The sequence below is a fragment of the Lampetra planeri genome, chromosome 13, assembly GCF_965212315.1.
Source record: "Lampetra planeri chromosome 13, kcLamPlan1.2.h2, whole genome shotgun sequence".
NCBI classification, from domain to species: domain Eukaryota; kingdom Metazoa; phylum Chordata; class Hyperoartia; order Petromyzontiformes; family Petromyzontidae; genus Lampetra; species Lampetra planeri.
In genome coordinates, this window is record NC_136119.1 from 11,436,762 (window position 1) to 11,463,046 (window position 26,285).

Genomic DNA, 26,285 nt, shown 5'->3' on the forward strand with positions numbered 1-26,285 from the left:
ATCACTTAATAACAATTGGTCCCACTTTTGATGATATCCAACGTTTTAGCAGCTGGTCCAGCTTTGCCCTTTTTCATACCGCAAAGGGCAGAGTTTACTCTTTCAAGTATGACACGTTGAAATTCCTCCGCATCTCAGAGATGGTGCTCACCCCGCATCGCCCCGCCGCAAATGCCGTCGTGAAAGAGCGGCCGTCCAGAAATACCAAAACATTCTCGTTAACCCCCCCTCCCCACGCACCTTCCGATCGATACATCGGGACATAAACCAAGTGCCACCTGTTCGCCTAAAATCACAACACCCTTTTCTGGATCACAGCAGCCTCACACCCGAGCCCCAAATGAAGGCGAGAGATGGCAGCGAGGTTGGACTGCGACCGACTTCGAAAAAAATCAGCGTCTCGTACAGCGACCCTACCGGTTTCAAACTTCCACGCCGCCAATGATCGGCCATCAACCGAATCAGGAGCGGGCCGTGTGGCCGATAGGGCCACGGGATGCCGCAAACGGCGCCGTCGAAGATTCGGCGGCATTCGAGTGCGGCCACAAATCTCCCCAACGATCGGACCGCATCGTAAACAGCTGCCGTCATCACTGCACTCCTTTAGAGGGACGGACGAGATCCACTCTGCGTCTGAATTAAATGTGGCTCAGTATTTGGCTCTTAATATAAAAAAACAGACTTTGGAGCGTTCATACGGTATATGCTGACAATGCACATCACAAATGTTATTTATTCAGCATGTTGATATTTAACATTGAATATCACTCAAACATCCACATTTTTCTTTACTTTTATTGAGAATTTAAAAGCAGATACAATATAAAGACTAGGTTAAAGAGAATACACTTCAAATTCCATAACTTGATAGGCAACAAAACAAAACTGCTCACTGAATACGCATTCCAGGTCAATAAACAAGTCACTATAGCACTTTTTAACAAAATGTCCAATACTTAACGACTGTAAATCTAGAATGTGAAGCTTACAACAATTACGTTTTATTTGCAAAACTTTTTTCAGATAAAACTAGAAACATATATACAAAAGCAAAACAGTGCAGAGTTATCTGTTAAATTATTTGCTAAATTTACCTACAGTTTAAAATCCAGAGCACTAAAAATTCAGCATACATTTACACAACTGTACAGAACAAAAACATGTTACAGTACACATAATACTTCTCCATGCAGTACACAATCTGTAAAAAGTTAAAAGGTTAATATCGTGATTACGAATGCCAAAATGCAATCATCCATGGCCAAGTTTATAATCTATCTCAGGGCTTTGAAGTTTAGATTGCACACTTGAATTCGTTTTAAAAACCGAAGGTAACTCGTGAATGAAAGCGAAGGCAACTCTGAGGTTTGGTAATTGTTGAATGAGATGTTTTAGTGAAATAGGATGGAATGGATGATGCATTAGTTAGCCAAAATGCACAAATGCCAAAATCCATGATCCCAAAATAAGAGGCTGTTGACATTTCAGAATTGCAATCAACATTATGTACCCATCCATTAGTAATGTTTGTGCATATATATGATTCAAAGATGTGTTCATGTATACAATACATTTTACATGCCAGGTGGCACAAGCTTATACACAAACAAGCAGTTTAAATGGGCATATGAGATACTGTATTCAAACACCTTGGGTGGTGTATTTGCTCTTGAAAATATTCTAAAACGTACTTAGTAGACAGATAATACATTTAATAGCAGTGCTGACTAATTATGGCCAACATTTTTGGAGGATTTCCCACTTCCAGTCTTCCCAAACAATTTAATTGGGATGCAAAGTTAGAGGAAAAAGTCGCAAGACTACAATTCTAAATCGAGAGATGTCAACCTTTATAAGACGCCTAATCGTGTACCACCTTGTGTGCATTGCTTGAAAGGTATATATGCGTGACAAACCAAAATCCCAGAAAACAATTTCAGTTATTTTACAACCGATACATGAAACATCATTGAAAATGGTCTTATGGTTGGTGATAAATTGTAGTTGCAGCCACTACACACTGGTACCTCAAAATTAGATAAAATACGGAAATAGTTTCAATTCTAAATGCCTAATTAGCCCGGTAATGATTGCAGATTGATTCGCCTGTGGTGAAAACTCAGGTTATGTGAATCCTGATACACTGTAATTGTTTTTACTTGACAAATGGAGTGTTAGCAGAATAACTAGAACACATTTTTAAAAATAAAACTTGACATTAATGTTTTGTAGAGTGAAAAGCAAAAGTTCGACTTACAAGGTCACTTTAAAGTCCCAAAAAAAGCCTGAAGGTGCAATGCAATATTGTGGCAAACATTGATAGGCAGTAAATGCATATTTCAGACATTGCCGACATTCAAAAATGTACAAAATGAAAAGGCAACCTCACAGACATTTTTATTTAACTTACAAATTCAACCTCACTCCTACATTTAAAAAAAACGTTACATGCCATTGCATACTCCAAGCATCATATTTACTCATAATTTGCAAAGTTGAGTTGCAAAATGGAGACCGAAATATCTACATGACTTGCATAAATATTCTTTCAACGTGGGTTTGAAAAAGGTTGTTTAGCCGTTCGGAGACAGTAAACCAGCCCATTGCAATGTTGCAGCTTTGCAGCATCAGAATGGTTACTCAATGAAAGAAATATCCATGTTCGTCTCAATCATGCAAATCTACATTCAAGAGATTATAAATCTGTTTAATATGGTTGAAAGCTTAAACTAAGCCATAATGGTATAAATGAACGAATCAAATAACCATAATCGTTATCATAAATTAACCCAAATGATTCACAGCCTATGGCCGAATCACCTAAATTTTAGGCCGGATCATATACGATCTCAGAAGAAAAGCTGTATGGAGCCTGGACAGTGCGTGGATGGATGGGTGGATCATGCACAACACTGACTTAGAACAAAACTGTCAGCAGACGGCAGTGCGGTAAAACCATTGCTGTACTGTGATATGCTTTACTATCTATGCTGCCCCCTTTCACCAGCCCGCACAGACCAAGGTGAACTATGGTCAAATAACCACGATGATTTGCACAGCGTCTGAAGAACCTCGTCCAGTCGTGGGGTTGACAAAAGGGCTGTACATGTACGACCATAATTGTTTTACTTGCCGCAATATATCTCAATTGGTAGAGGAGATGGTCACAAACCCACAAGTTGAAATGCCAGCTTGGGGTTAACTTAAGCCCAGTGTCCCTCTAGTCAGTACAAACTGGTTGGAAATCAACAGCGGTTGTGCTGAAGAGAAACTGCAGTGGGACTTCTACTACCCAGGACCCGAAAAAGCAATTATCATCACTGCTCAAAGCTTGCATGATGAAGATTGGGGCAGTTTGGAAATGAATTAAGTATAGTTAAGATACAGTGACTGAAACTAAAAAAAGCATACCATGGTACTGGAAATGGGTCAAATGTACATGCAAATGTGAAAATGTAGATTTTTTCAAAAAATACTTTCATTGTAAGAACATTTATCACAATGTACAGGGCATAGCAAACCATTGAAACACTGCACAAATGCACTAACCATTGTGAAATATCATATGGCATAGGATTAAGCACAGACATAAACAGGTTAATAACTAAGTTGTTTGGCTTATTCTAAGATAATAAGAACCTGTCAATTTGTTTTCATTCAAATTGCATAGCATCTCAAATGCTTTGAAAGATACATTATGAAGTAATACTTAAGTGTGCTAAAATACAACACTGATCTTTTTAGTCAAACATTGATAAAGTATTAATAATAAAACTAAACCCTAAACTCTGTTTAAATATCAACAATACAAGTCCAGGGGTACATCAATGTCCCACTCTAGCAATGTGAAAAATGCTTAACATTCCATATCTTAACAAATACTCTTTCAAATGGCGAATAATATAATTACTGTTTACTTAACCACGTGTTGAAGTCTCTACTTAGAAAGGTTGACTGGACACTTCAATTATGACTTGCAGATATGTAAAAAATTTAGAAACTCAAATGATGCATTTTTATTCTGAATTAATGGAATCCTACACCTATAATCAAATAACCTTTTTATATATCAAAAATACCAAAATTACATTTATTTTAACACAAGGACAATTGCAATTACAGCTATAATAATTGAATTCAAAGTAGCATAAACATTTTCAGTGATTTCCAACTAAACCTTTACCCTTGGCTACATATGCATCATGTTTCATTTCTATTAAAAAACAACTTTAAATGGCTTGAGGACAACCACTTCAAGGCAGAGTATACATATTCACATTGATAGCTAAAGAATGAAATGAAAAAAGCAACATTAAAAAATAGCAGGATACTGCTAACTCAATTGGCAATCAATCTGCAAGGCTGGCTTGTAGCAATTGGACATCTAAGTGTAATTTCCAGTACAAAGAGAACCCCAGAAAATAGCAAAGGTCTCTCTACATCCAAGGCCCCCCCCCCCCCACGTATGAATTTACAATGAGTGCTGTGATGTAAGAAGTGTGAGTAATAAATATGGTTCGGCCTCAACTGGATAGTGTGTAGGATTGGATAGCAGCATCTTATAAGCAGATTCCCCTGCACCTTCCAAATATAATCCCTTCTGGAAAAAAAAATTCTGGAAAAAGGCACTTTCGTGATACGCCCAAACCCCCAAAAACCCGTTACCACCTAATAAACTTTCACATGAACAATTGGGAAGGTTAACATCTGTTCTTATTCATATTAAAACATTGGTGTCATTTATAACAGGCAAATTTAGACCATTTTAACGCAGCCTTGGCACAGCAAATGTTCTGATTAAATTTACTACTGTGGCCATGAGTCTGGTAAAGTTGGAGATGTGAACCAGGTAAAGTCAAAGACTACGATCCATACCCATCTCAAACTTTTAAGTTAAAGTCTTCCCAAGTCTGTATGTGTGTAAATGCATGCAAATGCTGTACATACAAGAGGACACGCATTAAACTCGACCATGAAAGTATGGAAATACAAACCATCTAGTTCACTTTCCAAAATGATACGTCCTAACTTTAGTGTCCAGCATTATGAGTAGCATATAACGGGGCTTCAAAATAAGCCCAAGGTCAGGTCTGTGATATTATTTTTGTATGACAATACTAATCTCCTGGAATGCCCCACAACGACAACGAATATTGTAAAAGTTATAGTATGTGCAGAAATATGGTGTTGTTTCTTAAATTAACAAGTTCTTAAAGTGTTTTCAAAAAGTAAAAGTGATAAAAAATTACACTGTTGTGTATTAAATAATGTATGAAATATCAACAAGGATGGCCTGTGTACTACAACCAATCATTTTTATAACGGACAATTTTACGTCATTCTCATTGAGCAGCTATCACACCTCCTGTATGTGAACTTCTTACATTAAAGTGTTTACGACACAGGTCTGCCACCCATGCAAGAAATCATGCACTGTATGGATAAGGGTTGCCTTCAACAATTCTTGATGTTTACAAGTGTATGCAATTTTTATGCTAAATACACGAGAAATATCTTGATTTGAAGCTTTCGTGACTGCAGGAATCCATACTCTTTGGTTCTTTCGGTAAAGTCACATAGGTAGAAAATAAAATCAATCACGACGTTTCGATCGCAACACAAGCGACCATCATTAGGTGGAACAGATACAGCAGCAGAACTGCTGACATAGGAGAAAGAGCTGCTGCAACAAGAGTTTATATCGGATTGTGGTGGGCTCAACCCAAGGGTAAGTGGGCGGAGCTAGAGAAGGAATTTGTACATAAATGAAATGTGAGAGATTAGCATGTCAATGTGAGAGATTATCATGTCCTATATAAACTCTTGTTGCAGCAGCTCTTTCTCCTATGTCAGCGGTCCTCCTGCTGTATCTGTTCCACCTATTGACGGATGCTTGTGTTGCGATCGAAACGTCGTGATTTATTTTATTTTATACCTCCGTGACTTCAACGAAAGAACCAAAGAGTACACGAGGAATAATAAAACAGCAAAACAATCTGAGCAAATCTAAATAATTAAGACAGCAAAATAAAACAATTAAAATGTATATGCAATATCCAAACATTACTTTGTATAATTCTACAAGACAAGAATATAGAGTTTTAACAGTAGGCAGAACATCACCTGCAACCACATGGTCACAATAAACAATTTAAAGGCTCTAAAGATGGCTTTATTTGTAAACATACCTTACCTTTATGTACACGTCACTACAGATGCTACAATACATTACGCTGTACACAGATACTGCCAACATAATGAAAAATTCATAGGTCAAGACTAAGCTATGATTAAATGCCCAAGACTACACTAGCTTAAACATAAAAATAAAAAAATAATATATGTATTGATTTTCTTGACATGGATGGTGCAAATGTTTGCATTAATCATTGCAATGTTTTGCATCTCATTGCATTATTCTAATCGTATGTAACATTTCATAAATCCATTTAAGTTGTATGTAGTTATACATTTTTATGACTTTTAAATGGATTTAAGACACATTTTAAGCTATGAAACGTGCATGATGCATGCCCCACGAACAATGCAATTACACAAAGCCCCATTCTCATTTGTTGCAACTTCATCGTGTTATCGCACTTGAAAATCTGAAAGCCAGATAACGAGGCTTGGGATACTCCAGTCAAGCAACATGTTGACTTGAATTTGCCAATTTGAGTTTTCGTCGATTAGGACTGCAAGTTAGGACATGCTAAAAGTCCCCAGAGATCTAGACACATTGCATTTCACTCATGACTAGAATACCAACTTGAAATCATCTTCAAGTGAACACACAAAAGAGGGCATCTGCAAGGCAAGGCCATCGACACGTTGGTAACGATCAAAGTTTCCCTCTTCCAACGAAGACAAAATAATGCTGCTTCAACACAAACACACACACACACGCAAATCAATGCAGTGCAATCCCTTGGACGCGTAGCTGGGGAGAAACGGTCCTCAGTCGAGCGGCCGAGGATCGGCCATGGGCATGGTGTGCAGAACCTCATCCAGCAGCTGTAGGGCCCGGTGCAAGTGAATCTCGATCCAACAGGGCGTCTCCTTGATGCTGTGCCGTGGGTAATCGGGGCCCCAACCCTTCACGAAGCTCATACGCAGAATGCAGAGCCGCCGTAGGTCGTCCACGCCGATGCCCGCTGCTGCCGACAAACCTGACGGCCGTGCGATGGGGGCAGTCGTAAGTATTTACAGGGTTTTGTTATGTTTTTATCATGGAGATTGCACGAGTGAAATGGGCTTATCCGAGATTGCATTCTCGGTTAAACCATTTCAATATTAGGCAAGCTATTTGAATTTATATGACGGTACTCTAGCGCTGTGAACATTTTAAATGTTCAGAGGTGATCCATGTCTTGCTGTCTCTCAATGTAATTCCAAGCGTGAATCTCTCATTGCTTATTTGCACAATATTTAGTTACCTTGCATGTTATTGAGAATTACCATGTCATACAGGAAGTATGCACCAATTAAAAACGCTTCTTTTTAATGTACATCGGTTTGTTATTTGTGGCTATATATGTTTTTTTATCAGTGGTAATGAAAAATTAATAAGGCCTCCAAAAGGAAGATTGTATTCCAAATCCATTCACACACTGAAAAGTACACATTTCTTAGCTACCTTGCTGCAAGATAAAACCACGATTATGAACCCATCTGGAAACAGATATGCCACCTTACATGGGTGCTTGCTGATAAGGAGTATGAACGTCTTTGAAATTCCACAATCTCTCGGTCCTTTTCTTTTACGTGGAGTACACTGAAGGGTGTATAACAACAATACACGTCAACATGAACTTGCGCCACGGGGGGGAGACTTACTGATGGCTGGAGCAATGCCTCCGACAGAGCCAGGACCGGGGATGTTTCCAGCCACGGCAGCTGCCTGTGCGGCAGCAGCTGCCTGTGCGGTAGCAGCTTGCTGCTGCATCTGCCGATGGCACTGTCTGAGGTCAAACACCTGCCATCACCAAGGGGCAACAAAAGATCACACACCAAAAAATATTTTTTTTTTTTTTAAATCTCTTTTTTTGCATAATTACAACAGCAAAAATATAAACCTTTACAGGGTACAAGTCGAAGAATGGCAATCATTTGATGCAGCTATGACGATTGGTTCGTTCTTTTCTCAGGCCGCTTGTCCTGGCGAGGGTCGCAGTGGCAGCATGTTGAGTAGGGCGGTCCAGACCTCCCCTTTCCCCTAGCGTTCCCAGGCCAGCCGAGCAACATAGTTTCGCCAGCGTGTCCTGGGCCGGCCCCGGGATCTTCGCCCAGTGGGGCTCTGATGATGATTCTATTTCAAAATGCTGTAAGATTTTACGTGAAGTGACCTTTATATATGCGCCGGGATAGATCTTGTGCACAGCATCTCCGGGTGCCCGGCCTGCTTCCCGATCCAAGTAGTAACTTTGCACGAAAACAGCGTGGTCGCTGAGGCAGCGGACCCACACGTCCCCCTCTCCCCGGCACTCCAGCTGGACGCCCTTACCGATGTGAAGCCTGCACACACACGGCGATTAGTAAAGCTTGTCTTTGTCACGTCAATGGGCAAAGAAAGAGACTTACACATGTATATAGATCAGGCACTACTGGAATATATTTCTTCTCTACAAATGCAGGGAACACTTAATGTTTTCGAAAGGTACTCGCCTCGCCTTTTCGCTGGCATCAGTCCGATGAACATTGGAGAGCTGGCCGAGACAAAAGCGGTCCCCGCCCGAAGGGTCCACGTAGCCATCCACCGTTACAATGGGGCAGCTGGAGGGCACTTTGAACGTCTCGCCCACCTGGACGTCCATCTCAAAGTATGCAATGGAGCACCAGAACTCTGGACCTACAAAGGGGAGTTTCACTTATCCATCACATTTGTTCATTATATACGAGTCAAATACATTTTTCTATGAGCGTTGTAAGGCTGTATGGGGTGAGTTCTTTGAATACAGACTCAGTGACGTTCGTAAAGTTTCAGTGAGGTAAACAGCATGTATGCCCCTTTCACCTTTGACATTCACCTCCTTACAAGCAAACCCGTGCTACCCGTGATGTTATCTCTGTGACAATGCTTTGGTTAAATAAAAAAATGCGAATTTGATTTGTGCAAGTGGTTATTTTTTTATTGTTATAATTTTTTTACATTATTGTTTTATCACCTCAATATCTCAATGAAAGGCTATTCCTCACCGATTTTACGCTGGAAACGTAAGTTTGACCGATGTGCATCTGTTAAAAATGCATTTCAAAATGTCAGAATACATTAGAAAGCTCATTGATCATATTGGAGGATATTGTTGACAAATGGAACCTTAAAAATAATTCGGACTCCGCTCATATTTCTCTTAGGAATCATTCAATGATGAGGTCACAACATGAAACAAAGTGAGCAATCCCATTTTTAAGTGACGGCACGCATTTTGTACGACATTATTAACTGAAAGGTACAGCTCTCTATTAAAGTATCATTACCAATATCAATCATAATTTTGACCCAAAAACTAGGTACATTTGGTTATCTCAGTAATTTCAGGTTATTTTTTTTCATCATACACAAGTCAATCTTAGTGATCAACGGATATCCACTTTCCACGGATTTTTACATACCAAGTGAGGTTAAGAAACAGTAAATGATTGATACCGTGTGTAATACCTGGATGGGTGGAAAGGGGAGGCTGGAAAGAGAGCTCATTGTGGTGTGGAGGCCCTGCAGAAAAAAGGAAAACTCCTTTGCATGAGCCAAGCAACGACGACTATTGTATCAGTTCCAAGAAATTTACATGCTGTGCCTTGAGACAACTGTTATGGATTCATGTGGTTTGTTTATTTAGCATTCAAAATTTGGCCCTGAGAACATTATTACAATCTGCCAACCCATGCCTTGTGGAAGGATGGAACACTGCCAAATATTTGCCATTTCATTTGAATAATTCTTTAAGGAGGTCAAGAATAAAAAATAAACATGTTTTAAACAACCACATTTGGAGACAATTATTGTTATGAATACATAATTCTCAAGAACAACAACGGTTATTGCAAATGCAATACATCTTAAATGATTTACAATGAAATTATAATGAATGGTATGTTGAAGAAACAAACAAAATATAGATCAAGGGGAAAAGTTTTACTACTTTGGTTTTTCATTATATCGATTGATGATATTAACCTCAATTCATTAAATAATAATAATTTTATGACAATGTTATGGAAGGGTACAGAGTAACCTGCAACTGCTGAAGAATCATTTATTTTTGTTTATCAGATGTTGCACATAGTTGTTAGAAAGTATTGCATACACTACATTCTTCATTCAAAGAAAATGTACAAATAAAATTCGTCACACTATGGACTAAAAAAAAAGATCGGCTACATTTAATATATAAATATATGAAATCATAAATATATATAAAGTATTGAGACGCACAACAATTTTATAGAATTTGTAATACTTGATTTGCATTATGACCTATAATTCCAGATTTCATATCATCCACGTAATTATGAACACAGTATACAAAGTACATACAACATTTAAATATAATATATACATAAAAAACAATGTGCAGCCCTGCCATTGCTTGCTCACACCACTTCTAGAAGACAGTCCTCCACAATAGAGAGAGCAAGTGAGCCCCTTGTCGTAATTTGCCCCATTCTTCCACACTGGTCAAACAATTTTGAAGAGGTAGTAATCCCTACTTTTACACCACCACACTTAGCCTAACGATCGACTATCTGTGGGTGCACCCATCTGTACCGCTGGGTAGACGTAGGCAGGGGGATTTAAGAAACATATATATTGTTTAAAAATATCTCACTAAATATTTCAAGTGGGGACAAAACAAAACACAAAGATGGCTAAATGGAAAAAAAGAAGGCTGTTTAAGCAAAAAACACAGCTGGGCAATATCGACAAAAGAAAATAGGGAAATCTCTAGAGCTCCTCTAATCCAAGCTCATGCAACATGATACACGGGAAGCAATCGCTCGCATTTGGAGAGCACATTATTATTTTCCTGTAAACACAAGACGACCTTGCTCGAGCAGAGTAAATAATATGGCTTGCACGGCACGAACATATAATTCCGTATTCACTGAGCACAAAGATGCTCAAATGCATTTGTTCTTTGTGACAATATTTTGCCGTTACAAGATCAACGCAAGAAACTGTTCGGGAAAAAATGTAAGCAACAAAAAACTTTCACCAACATGTACACTTTCTTGTACAGATACTGTAAAAACAAACATTCCATTTGAATAAAAACATCCCTGGCAGCAACAATGTCAATATTTAAAATGAACGCAATAATGCCTGCACACAAAATAAAACAATTTGCAATCAGCTACCTTTAAGAAAAAAAACTTTCAAAAAGAATGAAAAACGTGTACTACTGCTAGACAATACTACATTTTTGGAACAGTTTTACAAAAAATTGTAAAAAGCACTGAGAAATAATTTCTGCAACAAAAATCGCGTGTAATTTAACCATAGAATAATTTTCAAACTTAAGGGGGATTGAACGACCAATGGCCAATTCTTGAAATAATAAAAAGTCTATTTACTTCTAAACAATAAAATCAGACGACGTTGTTTGTACTCACAGTAATGATTGGGATGATGCAAGGGCGGGTGGTGAGGAACGGGAGGACCATTCTGGTGGTGGACCATGTTCGCCGTGTAGGTGGCCGTACTGCTGCCCGTCCATGTGGGTGCAGCTCCATCTACATGGACAGCAATATGGCTGATGCAGATGCAGAGCAACAACTTACATTTCACATTCAGGTTGCTCAAGCCAGACAACCACATCCGGAGCAGTGGGAGTGTATCACTGCGATGTCTCCATCGTATTTGTGGATTGGGCATTGCATCGTTATATGTTGTACGGTCTGTTCTGGATGACCACAGTCGCACACTGGAGTGTGTTTTAATTTTCCATTTGTGCATCAGATATCCACATCTGCCATGGTTTGTGTGTACAGAGTTTAGGGTGGACCATGAGCTTCGTGGAAGATCTTAGCGTTGGCAGTGGTGCACGGTCACAAACAGCAAAAATCCCAACACACTCATCACAAACGCTGCAGTAAAATATAATAGGCGACTCATTGCGCAATGGCACTTAATCGTAGCATTCGTGAAATTAACGTGCGTGCTCTTTAATTCAAATAACAGTTTCTGTCACCCTACTGGCTCATAGCTCAAGCTTTGATAAATCTTTCCACAGTTACCAATGTGTATAATGCATTTGGTCATCCTGGAAACAGAATGAAATGGATTATTCACAAGGAAACGCTGGATTAAAAAAAAAGCAGCAAAACAATCACCCAAAATTTACAGGAAAAATGTATGAATGCGAGCCTGGTTCATCACTTCAATGACGGTGTCAAACATACAAGTGGAATTAAATACTGCATCATGCTGGTCTAACCACTTTAAATCTAGGTGAATGTTCTCATGAATGATAATTTCGAAAATAATCACATTTCCTGTGCTTTACAATGCATTTCCAATAAACCATACACAAAAACCTATGTTCCTTAACATGTTGAGAAATTGTAAAACCTAAGAAATAATTTCCACTTAAGCTCACTATTTGATCCTTATGGTGGTACCCCGGGGTACCAAATAGTACAAAATGGCCGAGGCAATGAAACATTTTATTTCTGGGACACTTTTTTCCAGGGGTGTACTTAACTCCACGACTGGGGTACCAATCCGAAATCAGTGCCACTCCGTAATGTTGAAACTCAGCGAGGACGATTGCGCTGAAACCCTGAACGCTCGTATGCCCCATAGTGCATCGTGTACAGCTCGTCGAGATGAGTCGATTGCCGCACCGCAGACCATCAACAGACTAAAAATGATTGCATCACGGATATTATGCGAGAGCCGGGGTACTATGGTACCCCAAGGTACCGCCATAAGGTTAATTTATCAAAAAAATGTTACGAGTAATATTGATATTACCTTTCAAGGCATGTTAAAATATAAACCATGAAGCTATTATGTAAAATATTAATAAAAAACAGCCTTATGTACGAAATACAGACTGGATTCTCCCATCCCATCTTTAATATGTAAAAGGTAAAGGTGTAGCCGTGCAATTACTTGCTCAAGCCTCTGTTGGTGGAAGGCCCTCCACGAAAGGGAGCTCTAAAGAGCCCTTCCATGTATGTATGTTGAACTTCTTTCGCGCCGTACGTAGCCAACCGGAACGGTATTTTGGTCTACTATTCCACACTGGCCAGAAATATCTGAACTGGTGGGAGTACCCACATTTTATACCAACCACAAACGACCTGCCGATCGACTATAACTTGTGGTCAACTCCTTACACTGCTGGGCGACCAGAGCAAAGGAAAATCAAGAAACTTGCTTATCATTGCACAACTACCATGCCGGGAGATTGAACCGACGATTGCAATTGCAGTGTGTTCTTAAACATAACACCGCATTTGCCTCCCCCCCCCCCTCTTCATCCGCAAGCGGCATACCTCTTCTTTTCGAGAACCAGTGCACACGCTCACTTCTCAAAGCATGTTACTCCCCCCACCCCAACCCCCCAAAGGGCTTACTGTGAAAAGGCTGAGGCTGGCTCGAGAAGCCATTCTGCGGCGTGACCGGTTGCTGTCCACCAGACACGGCGACCATTCGATCGCCGTGGCCCACTGCCAGCAAAGAGCTGCTCTGCCCTGCAAGAGAATGTCACACGCCGCAGCAGCAGCAGCAGCCGCCGCACATTATTACGGGGATAAAAATCATCGCGGATAATTATAACTTGTGGCAGCAGGGGGGAAGCCTACAATAACACCACCAGATTAACGATGTGCTAATGGAGTACAAATGCACGTGATAATAAGCAGGCTTAGCTCACGAAACAAATCACCTAAAAGAGTATGTGTCATTTCTTGTGGTATCAATTTATATTTTAGTTTTTAAGTGTGCAATTACTGTCAAAGCTTTCAATTTAATGAGTATGTATTGTTCATCATGGCTATTTATTTTCTTTTTGGCCATGCCAAGAAAAGCAGAAGTTGAATGTGATTTTTTTTCCCATTTCCAAATAAACGAGAATAAAAAAACACATGAGTATATTAGCAGACTGCCTTAGAATTATTTTCTTGTCCGGCCCATCGTAGCTAATGCTCTATTGTACTCTTGTACGGTCACCATCTATTCAGCGACAAAGAGCAGCCCACGTCTTCCTCTTATACTCTTCATTTTTTTTTCATGAGCACACAGCTCCAACCCTTAGACAGACACCCATATATGGCTCTGTAAGCACACTGTATGGCACTCAATGCCTTAATGCAATAAATCAGCATGACATGGTACAGTGTGGGGGATGGGGAGTACTATAAGGCTCCCTTCGTACTATGTGAAATGGTGTGGCACTTCTTTATAAAAAAAGGCTCGCGACTTTTGCATGAACAAAACACAAAACAGTTAGGCTACCTATCTATGCAGTATTGCTGTAGATCTTGCAGAAATTTTAAAAGAGAATTCAGAATGGGGTCATCCTCCCACAGCATTTAGTATTAAAATAAAATGAGTGTGAACAAGTTAAGGAAAATAAGCAACAGTGTAATTTTTGGCAGAGGGTCAAAAATGGCAAACAGCAAAAAAGCACAGGCTGAGGACATGAAATTTGCTGAACATGCAAACCCTTCAACCCATCCAGAGCAAAAGGACAACTTAAATCTCACACTTGTCTGTGCCAAGGTCCAGGATGACGAAGTTGCTAGCTCAGTACTCTGACACGATGCATTAGACCCCAGAGACATCTCTGACTATTCTATTCATCAGCATTAATCCATTTAAATTATCAGCAAATCCCTTTGTAGTTTTGCCAGATGTAAATGGAAGTCGATTCACTCACAAAGTATTTACTGGATAAAAGTGTGCACTCCTATTGTATTGTATTTTTTAGCAAATAAAACAAATTATACACATGTACCAATTTAGGCATGACACATTGCGCCAGTATAAAGTACAGTCTACACGTGATATTTTTTTAGACGTTGTAAATGCAGCCGCTGAAATAAGGTAGCAGAGTTGTCCATGGAACTGATAGCGAGTAGGAAATCATTCGTCATAAAACCAGGTTATTTAACTATGTTTAACACGGAAGCTTTCACGACCAATAGTAACTAAAATTTACACGTTTGGTTTACGTGATAAATCTTACTAATTGGCTGTGTCGGGTGGTGGTGTGCTTAACAACACGTTTACATTTACCACAAAAATGAAATGTATTATATTATTACTTATTTGAAAGCTGGCAATTATTTCGACAAATGATAATTTGCAAATGAAAAAATCTACTTTTGTTTTTATCGCACAAATAATAAAGCACAATTGATTTCAGAAAAGATTAGACATGCCTTGAGTTGTGTCCTAGCCTCTGTCAAAATGACAAGCTTTACAATCACTTATTCAAAGCAATTTCCAATTTCAAGGAATTTTAACAGTTGAAATGAATCAATGTGCATGAAAAAACAACTATGTATAAAGATCCAACTCACTGCTTAAACTCAAGCGACTTTCCACACACACACATTCACATCACGAAGGTGAAATGAAAGCAAAAAAACTAATACATTAGTTGGCACCAGAAACGAAATATAACGCACTAAAGGTAGGTTCAAATGTGTTTTAATTACATATTTAAACAAATTCCCAGGAAAGCCTGTTTTGATGCAAAAGCAAATCAATATTAAATATGCACGTTTGATTTATATGGACTCTGTATATACATTATCTATGCCATCTGTTTTTTAGAAATTATCACTCTGCCTTGAATGTAGTTGTACGCGGATGCCTCTTTCAGAAGTCGCTAAGAGGGCAGTACCGTTATGCATAAATGTCTCTGCTACCCACCATCAACAAAGTGCAAAGACTGGAATGATCTAAGAATTATCTTCACAACATGGGAGGGGTCCTTATCCAGCAGTGGACTGACAAAAGGGCTGTACATGTGGTTTTAAAAGATTTTCACATGCTAATATAAAGGCTACATTCACCGAGCTGAACCGCCCATCCACGTGCATGTGTCGACTACGAACCAGCGGGGATGAAACCAGCGGAGGTAGTTGGGATGGAGGTGTCGCCCTGGCTTGAGATTGACTGCGTTGTGGCAGGGGGCAGAATGGTAGACCCGGTGAAGACATCCAGCTGTGTCCGGGCAACAGATGGAGGAGCTTGAGCCTGGTGTGAAATGAGCTGCAAGCTGCCGTGGCCCCCCTCGGAGGTGAGCCGGCCCGAGGGGCTGTCTGCCGACAAGCAGTCGAGGATGGGCTCATCTTTCACCAGCAGACTCGAAGGACCTCCGAGGAACATACAACACACAGAGCGACGCCAAATATCACTCAAGTTCTACGAGCAAGTGGCCGCTAAGTTACATGCTGTAAAAATATCTGATCACAGCAGAACGATGTTTTAACGTAATATTTAAATATTGAATATAAAAAATGTAATTAGCCACGTTTAATTCCTAATTGTATTGTAACTATAGTCTTAAATGAATGAAGCATTTATCAGGAAAACAAATGCTAATTTTATTTTATTTTGCTATCGACCACGTTAATATATCATGCTGCAAAATTAACAGATGTACATACCTGTGCTTTGTAAAGTCAATCCAGCTAAATCTGTAAAAAAAAATCGTACCAAATAATTAATTGCTTGTGATGGACGTCGGAAATATTCACAATGAATGCCATTGACAATTAAATATTCAACTAAACAAACACCAAGAGTGACATCAGTAAACGTGGTTTGTTTTTTTATAAACTTAGCTTTTGTTAGCAGCTGTCGGCATGTTCCTTACAGGTCTGAACAACTTTCTCTGGCTCTGAGGCTGCACTTGAGATCAGCATTTGTGCCCCTTTGCTCATTCATGTAAGCATAGACAGTTTAATTTTACAAGTTTATGTCCTAATCGTATTATACTCCAACACCAAAAACACAATTGGAATATATATTTGTAATACATATTTACATTTTAACAGTTTGATAACATTTACTTCCTTCAATTAACATGAAAACTAGTTAAATATGAACAAAAACTGGCCTGCTTTGCACCGAATCAATTAGAAAGTACAAACTTTTCAGTATAGTTGGCACCAAGATCCACTTGTGTGGGCTAAGTATTCTCAAGGTTAAGGAAGGTGAAGATATTCATTATGGAGCTGTGCTGTGGATTGAGGGAGTAAAATTAAATTGTACATATCTTGCCACGCTAAAAACGTTAGCTCATCCGCATAACACACAGTGCACCGAGCAAGCCCATCCCATATCTAAATACAGCTGGCTTTGCTGAAACATAATTTACAACACTGCTTAACAATGCTAATATAAAACCAAGTATGTTTCCAAGTGGCCCAGGTTACTGGGAAAGGTGGCAACAAATTCAAAACAAAGATCTAAAACCCTTCCTTCCAATCTGTCCATCTGGGCATGCTGCCAAACTGTGCCACACCATTGAAGTGTGATATTTCGCAGTCCAGTGGCTTATGCTTTGGTCGATGTCTTGTTTCACCCTGCGAAGGCCCAATTCAAGATAAAAAAAATGTGGCTTTTCATGAAAATCAAATAACGTTGAATATGAATTATCCATAAATTAGATAGAATGACAAAATATAGAGCAATCATCTGAAACACCTCACACTGCAGTGAAATGTGTATTTTATTGTGGAATGCGTGCTCAATTGAAAAATAATTAAGAAAAAATAATAAGTCTAGCAGGACCTTTTTAAACAAATTTGTGAGGATTACTTCATATTTAACTACACTATACATTTTTAAAACTCCACGATACCTAAATGAACCAATGCAATACATGTATTTTTGTACCAACATTGCAAAAACATAATTAAAACAATATTAGCATAAAAATAATGACCCAATTTGCACATTCAACAAATGCTTTAGTAAAATTTTGAAAAATTTACAATTGTACTGTTACATTTACAGCCTATATAAATATGGCACGAAAGACTCCCTGATTGGATGTTTTGATCAAGTCAGCTAAAATAACAATGGTAGGAGTCCATGGATGCTCAAAGTATAAATCAATTGTGGAGCATAGTCCCATCATGCATCATAATTTGACATTTGAATAGACTTCCTCAACAAATAATCCAGCCACGCAACTTCTGGGACATTTTTTCTAAGTATTATCATGTACAGCCTGGTGCTTCATCACAAGCGAGTGGGAAATCTTGTGTAAGACTAGAAAGCTTACACAATTCCTTTCCTCTAGATCATTCATGTAACCAACACCAACTAATACTTCATGAACAGCAGTTATAACAAATGGAGATTAGACACTTTGATAAAGCTATAGTATAACATTTATCTTCTGAATCTTGACTTAAAGCTTTAGTGACCACAGGAATTCATTCTCTTTGGGTCTTTCGGTACTGACTTTACCGTGAGAACTAATGGTTTTCTGGCTTAAAAATACTATCTTATTACTTTGACCATGATGGGCTTGCTTTTCCCTTCCCATAAATTGTTCACCACAGTTATGCCTGTTACCATTCGAATACATTGTATATGGTACAAACAGAAATTAAGATAAATTAGGCTAGAGAACATTTGTCAGTTTCACTTTCAATCACTATAACTTGCTGTAAACAAGTCACTATATGGAGACCATTGCTTCTTTCTTAATCAATACACATTTTTTATTTACATTCAATCACATGGTGCAACTGTGAACAATTTTACAAGTTAACATTAGTCAACATGAATGGGATTTAAAACAATTAAATAGTGTATCAGTGAAGAAGTGCTTGAAACAAGGAGATATTTCCATACCAATGCAAGGAGAAACGACCCTCTCATAGTGGTAAGGGTTAACACATACACTGTCAGCCTTTAGGTCAAAGGCGTACTGACAGAACTTGACATGTTTCAGCTCATTCTTGTGTAGATCGGGCCACCGCCAGATGCGTGCATAGACCACATGGGGGAAGCCTTTTCGGCCTGCAACCTGCAACAAAACGTGTGGAGTTACATAAGGATGATTTCAAGATACACATCCCTTCCACCTTATATATTTTAGAAATTAAGGGAAAACAAAACTCCCAAAAAATACAGCTTGTTATAACTGTGGACAACACATACCTAGGTTAGTGTTGTCACAAGCTGTTCCAACACGATTTCACAGCTTTGGTGACTTTTAAGCACACTGTCATTAGAGCGCCCTCATTATAACGTCCGTCACACCGAAGCCATTTCATGAGATGAGACCTCAGGGCGCCTGGCTTACATCACAACGCGTATACGTGCCTACCAATGCATTAGTGTTCCTTGTTCAATGCAAGTGCACGACTAATTGAGAAAAGTTGCATCACCATCGGGTTTCTTTATTCAATGTTCAATACTCAAAAGAAGCCGGTTATCACATCATCCAGAATGTGTATAATCTCATCAGATCTCAGAAGCTATGCAATCATGAACCTGGACAGTACTTTGAAGCTGCTGTGGGGCTGTTGTCAGCAGTGAGCAGTCCAGAAAAAGCCACAAATTAGTTAACATTCTTAGATGACAAAACGATCAAAGAGTATGCATCTTTTATTCAAATATGACAGTCTTGGTTAAGAGCCTAGCTGCAATTTCAGAAAATGAAATAGTCAATTCAATTAATGTATATAAAATACATTCTATGCAAATAAAATGTGGCGTACTGTTAGGTAATGTAATTGTGTAGTATTGCAGTGTTATATTGACAGTTACTCTACATGTCCCTTGAGTGACTATTGTTACATTTCTCAATACGTCCCCATAACATGATGCCTATGAATAACTTTAGTCAAAAGGTCATTGACAAAAACAAATGCATGATAGCAAAACTACTCGCACGACAGTAAACCTTTCTACATGAGTGTAGTTAGCATTTCATTTTACCAAATTGTTAGTAAGTGCTCACACGCCACAACAATAAAATCCACTCATATCCTTAAGTTACTATTTCAGCACTGAACCTATCCATAACATCGCAAAAAAAGGTGTTAAGTACTGCAAAAATAAGGTCTCGATAAAATAATAAATATAATCATCTAATTTTTAAATGTGCTTTCTCAAATATTTGCAAAGCATACATAGAAGGAAATGTGAATATCATGACATTCAAAGTGGCATTCCAGATTTATTTTATTTACATCTGAAGAAATTTATAATTTTAATTTGCTTCACAAGCTTTTTTCCAGTAACTTTACCTGAAAATTATTAGATTACAAAAAAAACACTTCTCTGGTAATGTGAAAAAGAACTAGTGCCAAATTCTTATTGCTCAACTCCCCCATCAACATGTTTTACATTTCACATTCACGATTCAATTTCAGCCCACACGCAAAGAAAAATGAGCCAGTCCATATTTTTCATTCCACCTTACATTGGGTGCCCAAAGCAATTACTTGAGAGATTGATAGTTTTCCCATATGGTATACATAAAATCCATCGGTCACACCTGACGTGGTGTACTCTGTAAAAGCTATGTTTTGCTTTGTCTTATTTTTCATAACCTGAAAAAAGAATCTGAATAACACATTATGTATATCCCTGAAATGAAAACCTATTCTGACACTTTACAATTAAACCACTTAACTGAAAGATGTTTTGCTAGTATCTGCAAGTAGCCAATGAAAATGTAAGAGTAAAAGTTGCTGTAATAGAATGCAATGTACTTTTTAAAAGTATTGGTTTCCTTTAACTTATAACATCTTTAAAAAAAATTAATATGCGCGATTAAAATTCACATTGTTGATATGTAAAAAGCGCTTTCACGTGTCATTGCTTGCTGTTTGTAAAATGCAGTATGATTTTTGGGCTTGGAAGAGAGCCTATTGATTTCCTATGTTGTACAGCCACTTCATTATAAATTATAAATGAACATAAAAGTCAGAGCTCAGCAGTAAGCTTGATAAATGATTTCTGTTCTAAAATATATTCTAAGAAATCAGGTTTTAAATGCTCTCTGCCTTTTCGCTGCATGCACACAAGTACAGTACATTTATTTAAAATCCCAAAAATATACTACTCCTTGACTGATATTGGCAGCAACGGCATTCTACAAGGTACTTTGCAAAATCATGTAAGTAGCAACATTGAACATGTTTAAATTCAGCACTTTAAATAGTTTAAGTAAACTAAAAAAAATGCACTTCAGTAAAATGAAACTGAAATATATATTTTTTCAAAAGCATTATCATAAGGTTACAACTCAAAGTGGAATTATATCCAAGCAAATGTTTAATTGTGGAAACGGGTAAACATGTAAAGTCCTCTTGACAACACCAAACAAATATGAAGGTGAATGCATTTTATTAGATACCATCAATGACCCAAAAAAGGAAGCACTCGAATAATCTTATTCTCCAAAAAATTGTAAAACAATTGCAAAAACACATACCTTATTATGTACTCATCTGGCATAGCAGGCACGCGGTTTAAATAATTCAAACGCAGCGAGCGCAGTTTGGGGCATACGCGTGCGGACGGACGTGCACAAGCACGCCGGATAATACCTGTAGCCTCCCATCCAGGGTCCTCTGGATGGTGACGCACTTGCTGGGATGCGCTCCGTTCGTGGTGACGGCGGTGATGAGCGAATCCAACTCGTCCTTCTTCTCCTTGAGCTTGCGCACGAGGCTTTCGATGGCGCGCTTAGCGAAGGTCTCGCTCTCGCCACCCTGACGATGGCACAGGAGGCTGTGCACGATGCTCAGGCAAGCATCGTTGCTCGACGGCGTTACCAGGGACATTGTCTTCCTCGCCGCTGCGTTCCCACGCGGGAAGGAACTCCGACCCGTGCCGTTTGCTCTCCTCGCTCAGTCGCAATGCTTGCGGGGAAGGTGGTCGTGGTGGCTGGGGGGGGGTGGTCAAGCGAGCCCTCTCTCCAAGCTTACCTTCTTTTGTCAACGCCCGCAAACACCAAGAGGGTGGTGGCAACCGAATTGGCGTCACTCAATGTGGTACAGCCAGCGGTGGGAAGAATCTCTGGCTGCAATGGAGAAACGGAGCGAGCATGCTTCTTCAATACGTGTGCGTGCGTACACGTGCGTCACGCCAAGGACAAGCGCCACGAGATTGGCTTCCCATGAACATATCGTGATGTGTCATTCATTTATTCATTTTTTTGGGCTAGTGATTATACCGGCGTGTTCTGATGCGCTGAGACAATGTATATTTTACATGCTGTATAAAACACAAAATCACTGCGTGCCAGGTAAACAGTACAATAGAAAAAAAATACCTACCTTATATTAGAATACGCATACTGAAAATGTTTGAATGTAATTATAGATATATTTTAAAGCAAAAACTAAGAATCATCTCTTTAAAGTCCATGTTACTGACGAAAAAGCGCTGTCTAAATTATTGTTCTCATAACGATGAGTGCGTTTAAAAGTTAAGGAATTGCCCTGACAGCACGCACCAACACCCTGACACAGAGACAATTTCAGCACAAGATGCGATTTCACTTGATATATGGCAGGCTGCTTTCACACATTCAACAACGATTTCATAGAATACATTAGCTTGATACTGAAGATTACATGACTGACATTTAAGGAGAGCAATACTCTATTATGCCCAGGAAGTATTACGTCATTCCATTCATCCAAGGCTACTTAAAAGTAATTTCATGAAAACTACAAAATCGTTAAACCAGCGAAATCAAAATTCCTAAACTGCTTTAAGTCTCGTGCATAAAACATAAACGTATCAAATCCCCATCATCACTTAACAAAGAAACACATCCCGTGAAGTCCGACTCTAATGCCGATAAAAAGCGGAAATAAGCCGATTAAAAGAAGTCACTCATCCAATATAGTTAGGTTTTTAAGTGCATACTTCGCAAACTATCACCTTTTTCACAGTTGCATGATTAAGCTATGATTTTATATAATTCTAAACTGTAAGCACACGTAAGTAAACACTTCCTAGACCACTTAAACAAAAGTGACATTCTCCATAGTATCCAATCAAACTCCATAAATAAACCACTACAATTTCAACCAAGAATTTTCACCAAAGCGGCCGAGGCAAACTTGCTACACTCGTTAACAAAAACCAAATAAAACCAGAGCTCCATTCTATCTGCACAAAGGGCACCTATACATTAAGACAAAGATAAATACAAATATCCCCCGTATAGCCTTTAAGACTTTTGGGGGCAAGTGCTGTTGGCGAGCACCGATAAAGGCCGGCACTGTGGCACACTAGCGGAATATACCAGAGAGAATTTTATTTTATTATTGTTTTATTTTCATTATTGTATTATTTCCCTTCTACGTGACTGTACCGAAAGAACCAAGAATATGAATCCCTGCAGTCACGAAAGCTTTAAATCGAAATAAAAAAATTTAGTTCAATCTCTTTTTTTTGTTATTCGAGATACTGACGTAAATTTGATATTAATATATGCATTAGACTTATAAGTTGTAGTTCACTTAAAATGTTACGGTATTAAAACACTTCTACATGTCGTCCATCATTTACAATAATCAATCTAATTCTGTTTAAACTCTGAGAAAACATTTTCCGACACCCTGTATATACAAAGTATGCTTTAATACATCAGCGAATTAGTTTTCAAGACCAATATTATTCTGCAGCATTGATTTCAACAAGCAAACACTGGACAGGTTTCGATATGCTGGGTCTCATCAGCACACCGGCATCGTTCATCAAATTCTGCTGGATAGCCAGATGTTATTGGTAAGTGAACACTTCATCAACATTTGTCAGCAATTATTGCCTTGGCAGAAAGAAAAAAAACCAGGCTGGCATATCGGGCTATGGGCCATTTCACTCTGAATTCGCTCCAAATCTCCTTAATCTCTTGACTGAATACCAAACCTAACCATTCAAATTGTAGATTGCACTTTTAACACTGATTGGGGCCCTGAAAAAATTGGGAAATTTGAACCAAATTTCAAAATTAAAACCTCAGCAATATCACATTGACAATCTCACGTGCGTTATTAGACGGCGATTCATAAAACACACCCGTGCAAAAGTCGAAAATCACTCGCATAAACCCACTCACTCCAAAAGTAAATATCCAAAAACAACGTTACTTGCAAAACTGCATCATGAGGAGGCGCCATACTGAGCCACAGCAACTACGCGACACGGCCCATTTCACGGAAACGTTCGCGAAGACAAACGCCGCGCAATAATAATAAAGTAGGGGGGTGTTTTTGTTTGTTATCACAGAAGAAAACTACAACAACAACAACATCAAAATGATGGACGCGCAAGTGCTCGCATGGCATTTTCCAGGGGCCGCTCCCCTGGCCAACAACCCAGAAGCCCTCTGGCCATGCCACCAAGGCCTTCCCACCCACCCAGCCACTCGCGCTCTCTCTCTCTCACACACTCTCTCTCGTCACATCAACGGCGGGCATTACTACTAACACCGCAGTTGTTACAGGTACGTGTTGTCACACACAATGGTGCCTTTGGTTGCCGGTGTCAGTGACTGCGATGGGCTCCCCCGTGGTCTCGCCGTGTGTTACGACGAACGTAAACAAAAGCCCCGCTCCACCACCACTAACCACCTCTCACACAACAACAAAAACGAAACGCTCTCACCAACCTGCGCTCCTCGTTGGCCATTTATCAACAACGCTGCTGAGCGGTACACCGAACGGAGACAGAGACGGGCAGAGAGACAGGTTACTGCCGTGGAAGAGGAGGAGGAGACGAGACGAAACGGCATCCAGCGTGGAGCCCTCGACAACACAGCGAAGACTTCCGAGCGCACGGGGCTGATGCCAGCTCAGAGGGCTTTTAGGCTTCGATGCCAGATCAGAGGTTTTCCCCCCTCCCCACCTCTCCCGATACAATTTGAGACGAAATAAGCAATATTTAAAAAAAACTTTTACTGGTAGGAACCACCTGGTTCCACCAGCCCACAGGGGATTATTGTGCCCGTCCGTCGTTAATCCAAAAATGGGAGGGTGGGGGTGGGTGCAGAGGGGAGGGTGGGGAGGGGTTGGGAGGGGAGGGTGGAGAGGGGCTGGGTTGGGGGGGGTGAGGGTTCGGAGGGGCTGGGTGGGGAGGGTGGGGCTGGGTGGGAAGGGTGGGGAGGGGCTGGGTGGGGAGGGGAGGGGCTGGGTGGGGGATGGGGCTGGGTGGGGAGGGGCTGGTCACCTCGTGGTGCCCTTATAAAACTCAACGTTTAACCTACTCACGCCGGCTTGTGCCCGCCCTCACAGTCGGGCATATTTGCGGAATACACCACGCCGCCGTTGACCCTGGCCATTGACCGAGCAACCACCCAACGTTCCTACCAGCTCCCTCCGCAGGAATGTGTTTGGTCACCCCGTGCCCCTTATAAATCTCAACGTTCATCCAACAAAATTCCATCACAAGAGAGAAACACAAATAAATAGACAAAACATTTTTTTTGCCCGCATTGAAACGGCTTATACGCCGTTTGGACCTGAAAACCAAATTTCTCCGTACAAAAATACGGCTAAAACCGTGTGGGTTTGACAGGTAGGTCGTGATGATCATTCGCATGAAACAATCACAGTCAAGTCACTGCTGATCGAAGCAGAGGTGTGGACTCGAGTCATGTGACTTGGACTCGAGTCAGACTCGAGTCATGAATTTGATGACTTGCGACTCGACTTGGACTTGCATAACAATGACTTTGTCCCACCTCTGGATCGAAGCTCCCCTTAAGGGGTCATTCATTTAGTAGGTTCGCAAAAATCTGTCAAAACGTGACCCCTCTACCTGTACGCACGCGTACTTTTTACACCCCCCCCCCTCCGAATCTTCTAGAACGGCCGATATTTAATCCACGCAGAAACGATCAAGGCTTGAATGTGTTACCTTTCTTGTATTTCCCACTCCTATATTTTGGTATTGTTGTAACGTTCTTACCCGCCCGGCTGAACATCTATGAAAAAGAGCTTAAAAGCTCATCGCATTTCTACAGTATAAATATATTCTGATTCATGCCCGTGAAATATTGTGCACGCTTATCATTGCAACATGTAAAAATCCACCCAACACCAGCACACGAGCTGATTTCATCGGGCAATCTCCTTGGAAGATATCCTATTAGAACGCGTTCCATTCCGCACCTCTATACATCTGTAATGACATGGTGACACCTGCCGGCCGGGAGTGGTAATTACGGTCGTGGCTGCATTACGTAATGCCTTATTATTAGGGGGGCGTATCTGGGGTAAAGGTGGAGTCAGTCGAGAAGCTCCGGGAACCAGCTCGAAGGTTCTGGAACGGGGGC

General features: G+C 39.9%; 1 protein-coding gene across 2 annotated transcripts; it reads right to left on the reverse strand.

Annotated features, from left to right (window-relative positions):
• Positions 1-781: 781 nt before the first annotated feature.
• On the reverse strand, positions 782-24,800 carry LOC144722064 (mothers against decapentaplegic homolog 4-like). Of its 2 annotated transcripts, XM_078600159.1 has the most exons (13): positions 24,621-24,800; positions 21,541-22,016; positions 18,830-19,004; positions 16,627-16,656; positions 16,072-16,332; positions 13,582-13,698; positions 11,611-11,730; positions 9,659-9,712; positions 9,196-9,234; positions 8,665-8,848; positions 8,346-8,514; positions 7,837-7,975; positions 782-7,169 (listed from the first exon to the last, which is right to left on the reverse strand). In XM_078600159.1, exons 2-13 carry the CDS (start codon positions 21,775-21,777, stop codon positions 6,958-6,960), a joined length of 1,737 nt encoding a protein of 578 aa, XP_078456285.1. In that variant the 5' UTR covers positions 21,778-22,016; positions 24,621-24,800; the 3' UTR covers positions 782-6,957. The 2 variants fall into 2 exon arrangements, with proteins under 2 accessions (XP_078456285.1, XP_078456286.1); XM_078600160.1 differs by lacking the exon at positions 9,196-9,234 and having other exon boundaries at positions 24,621-24,799.
• Positions 24,801-26,285: the final 1,485 nt, after the last annotated feature.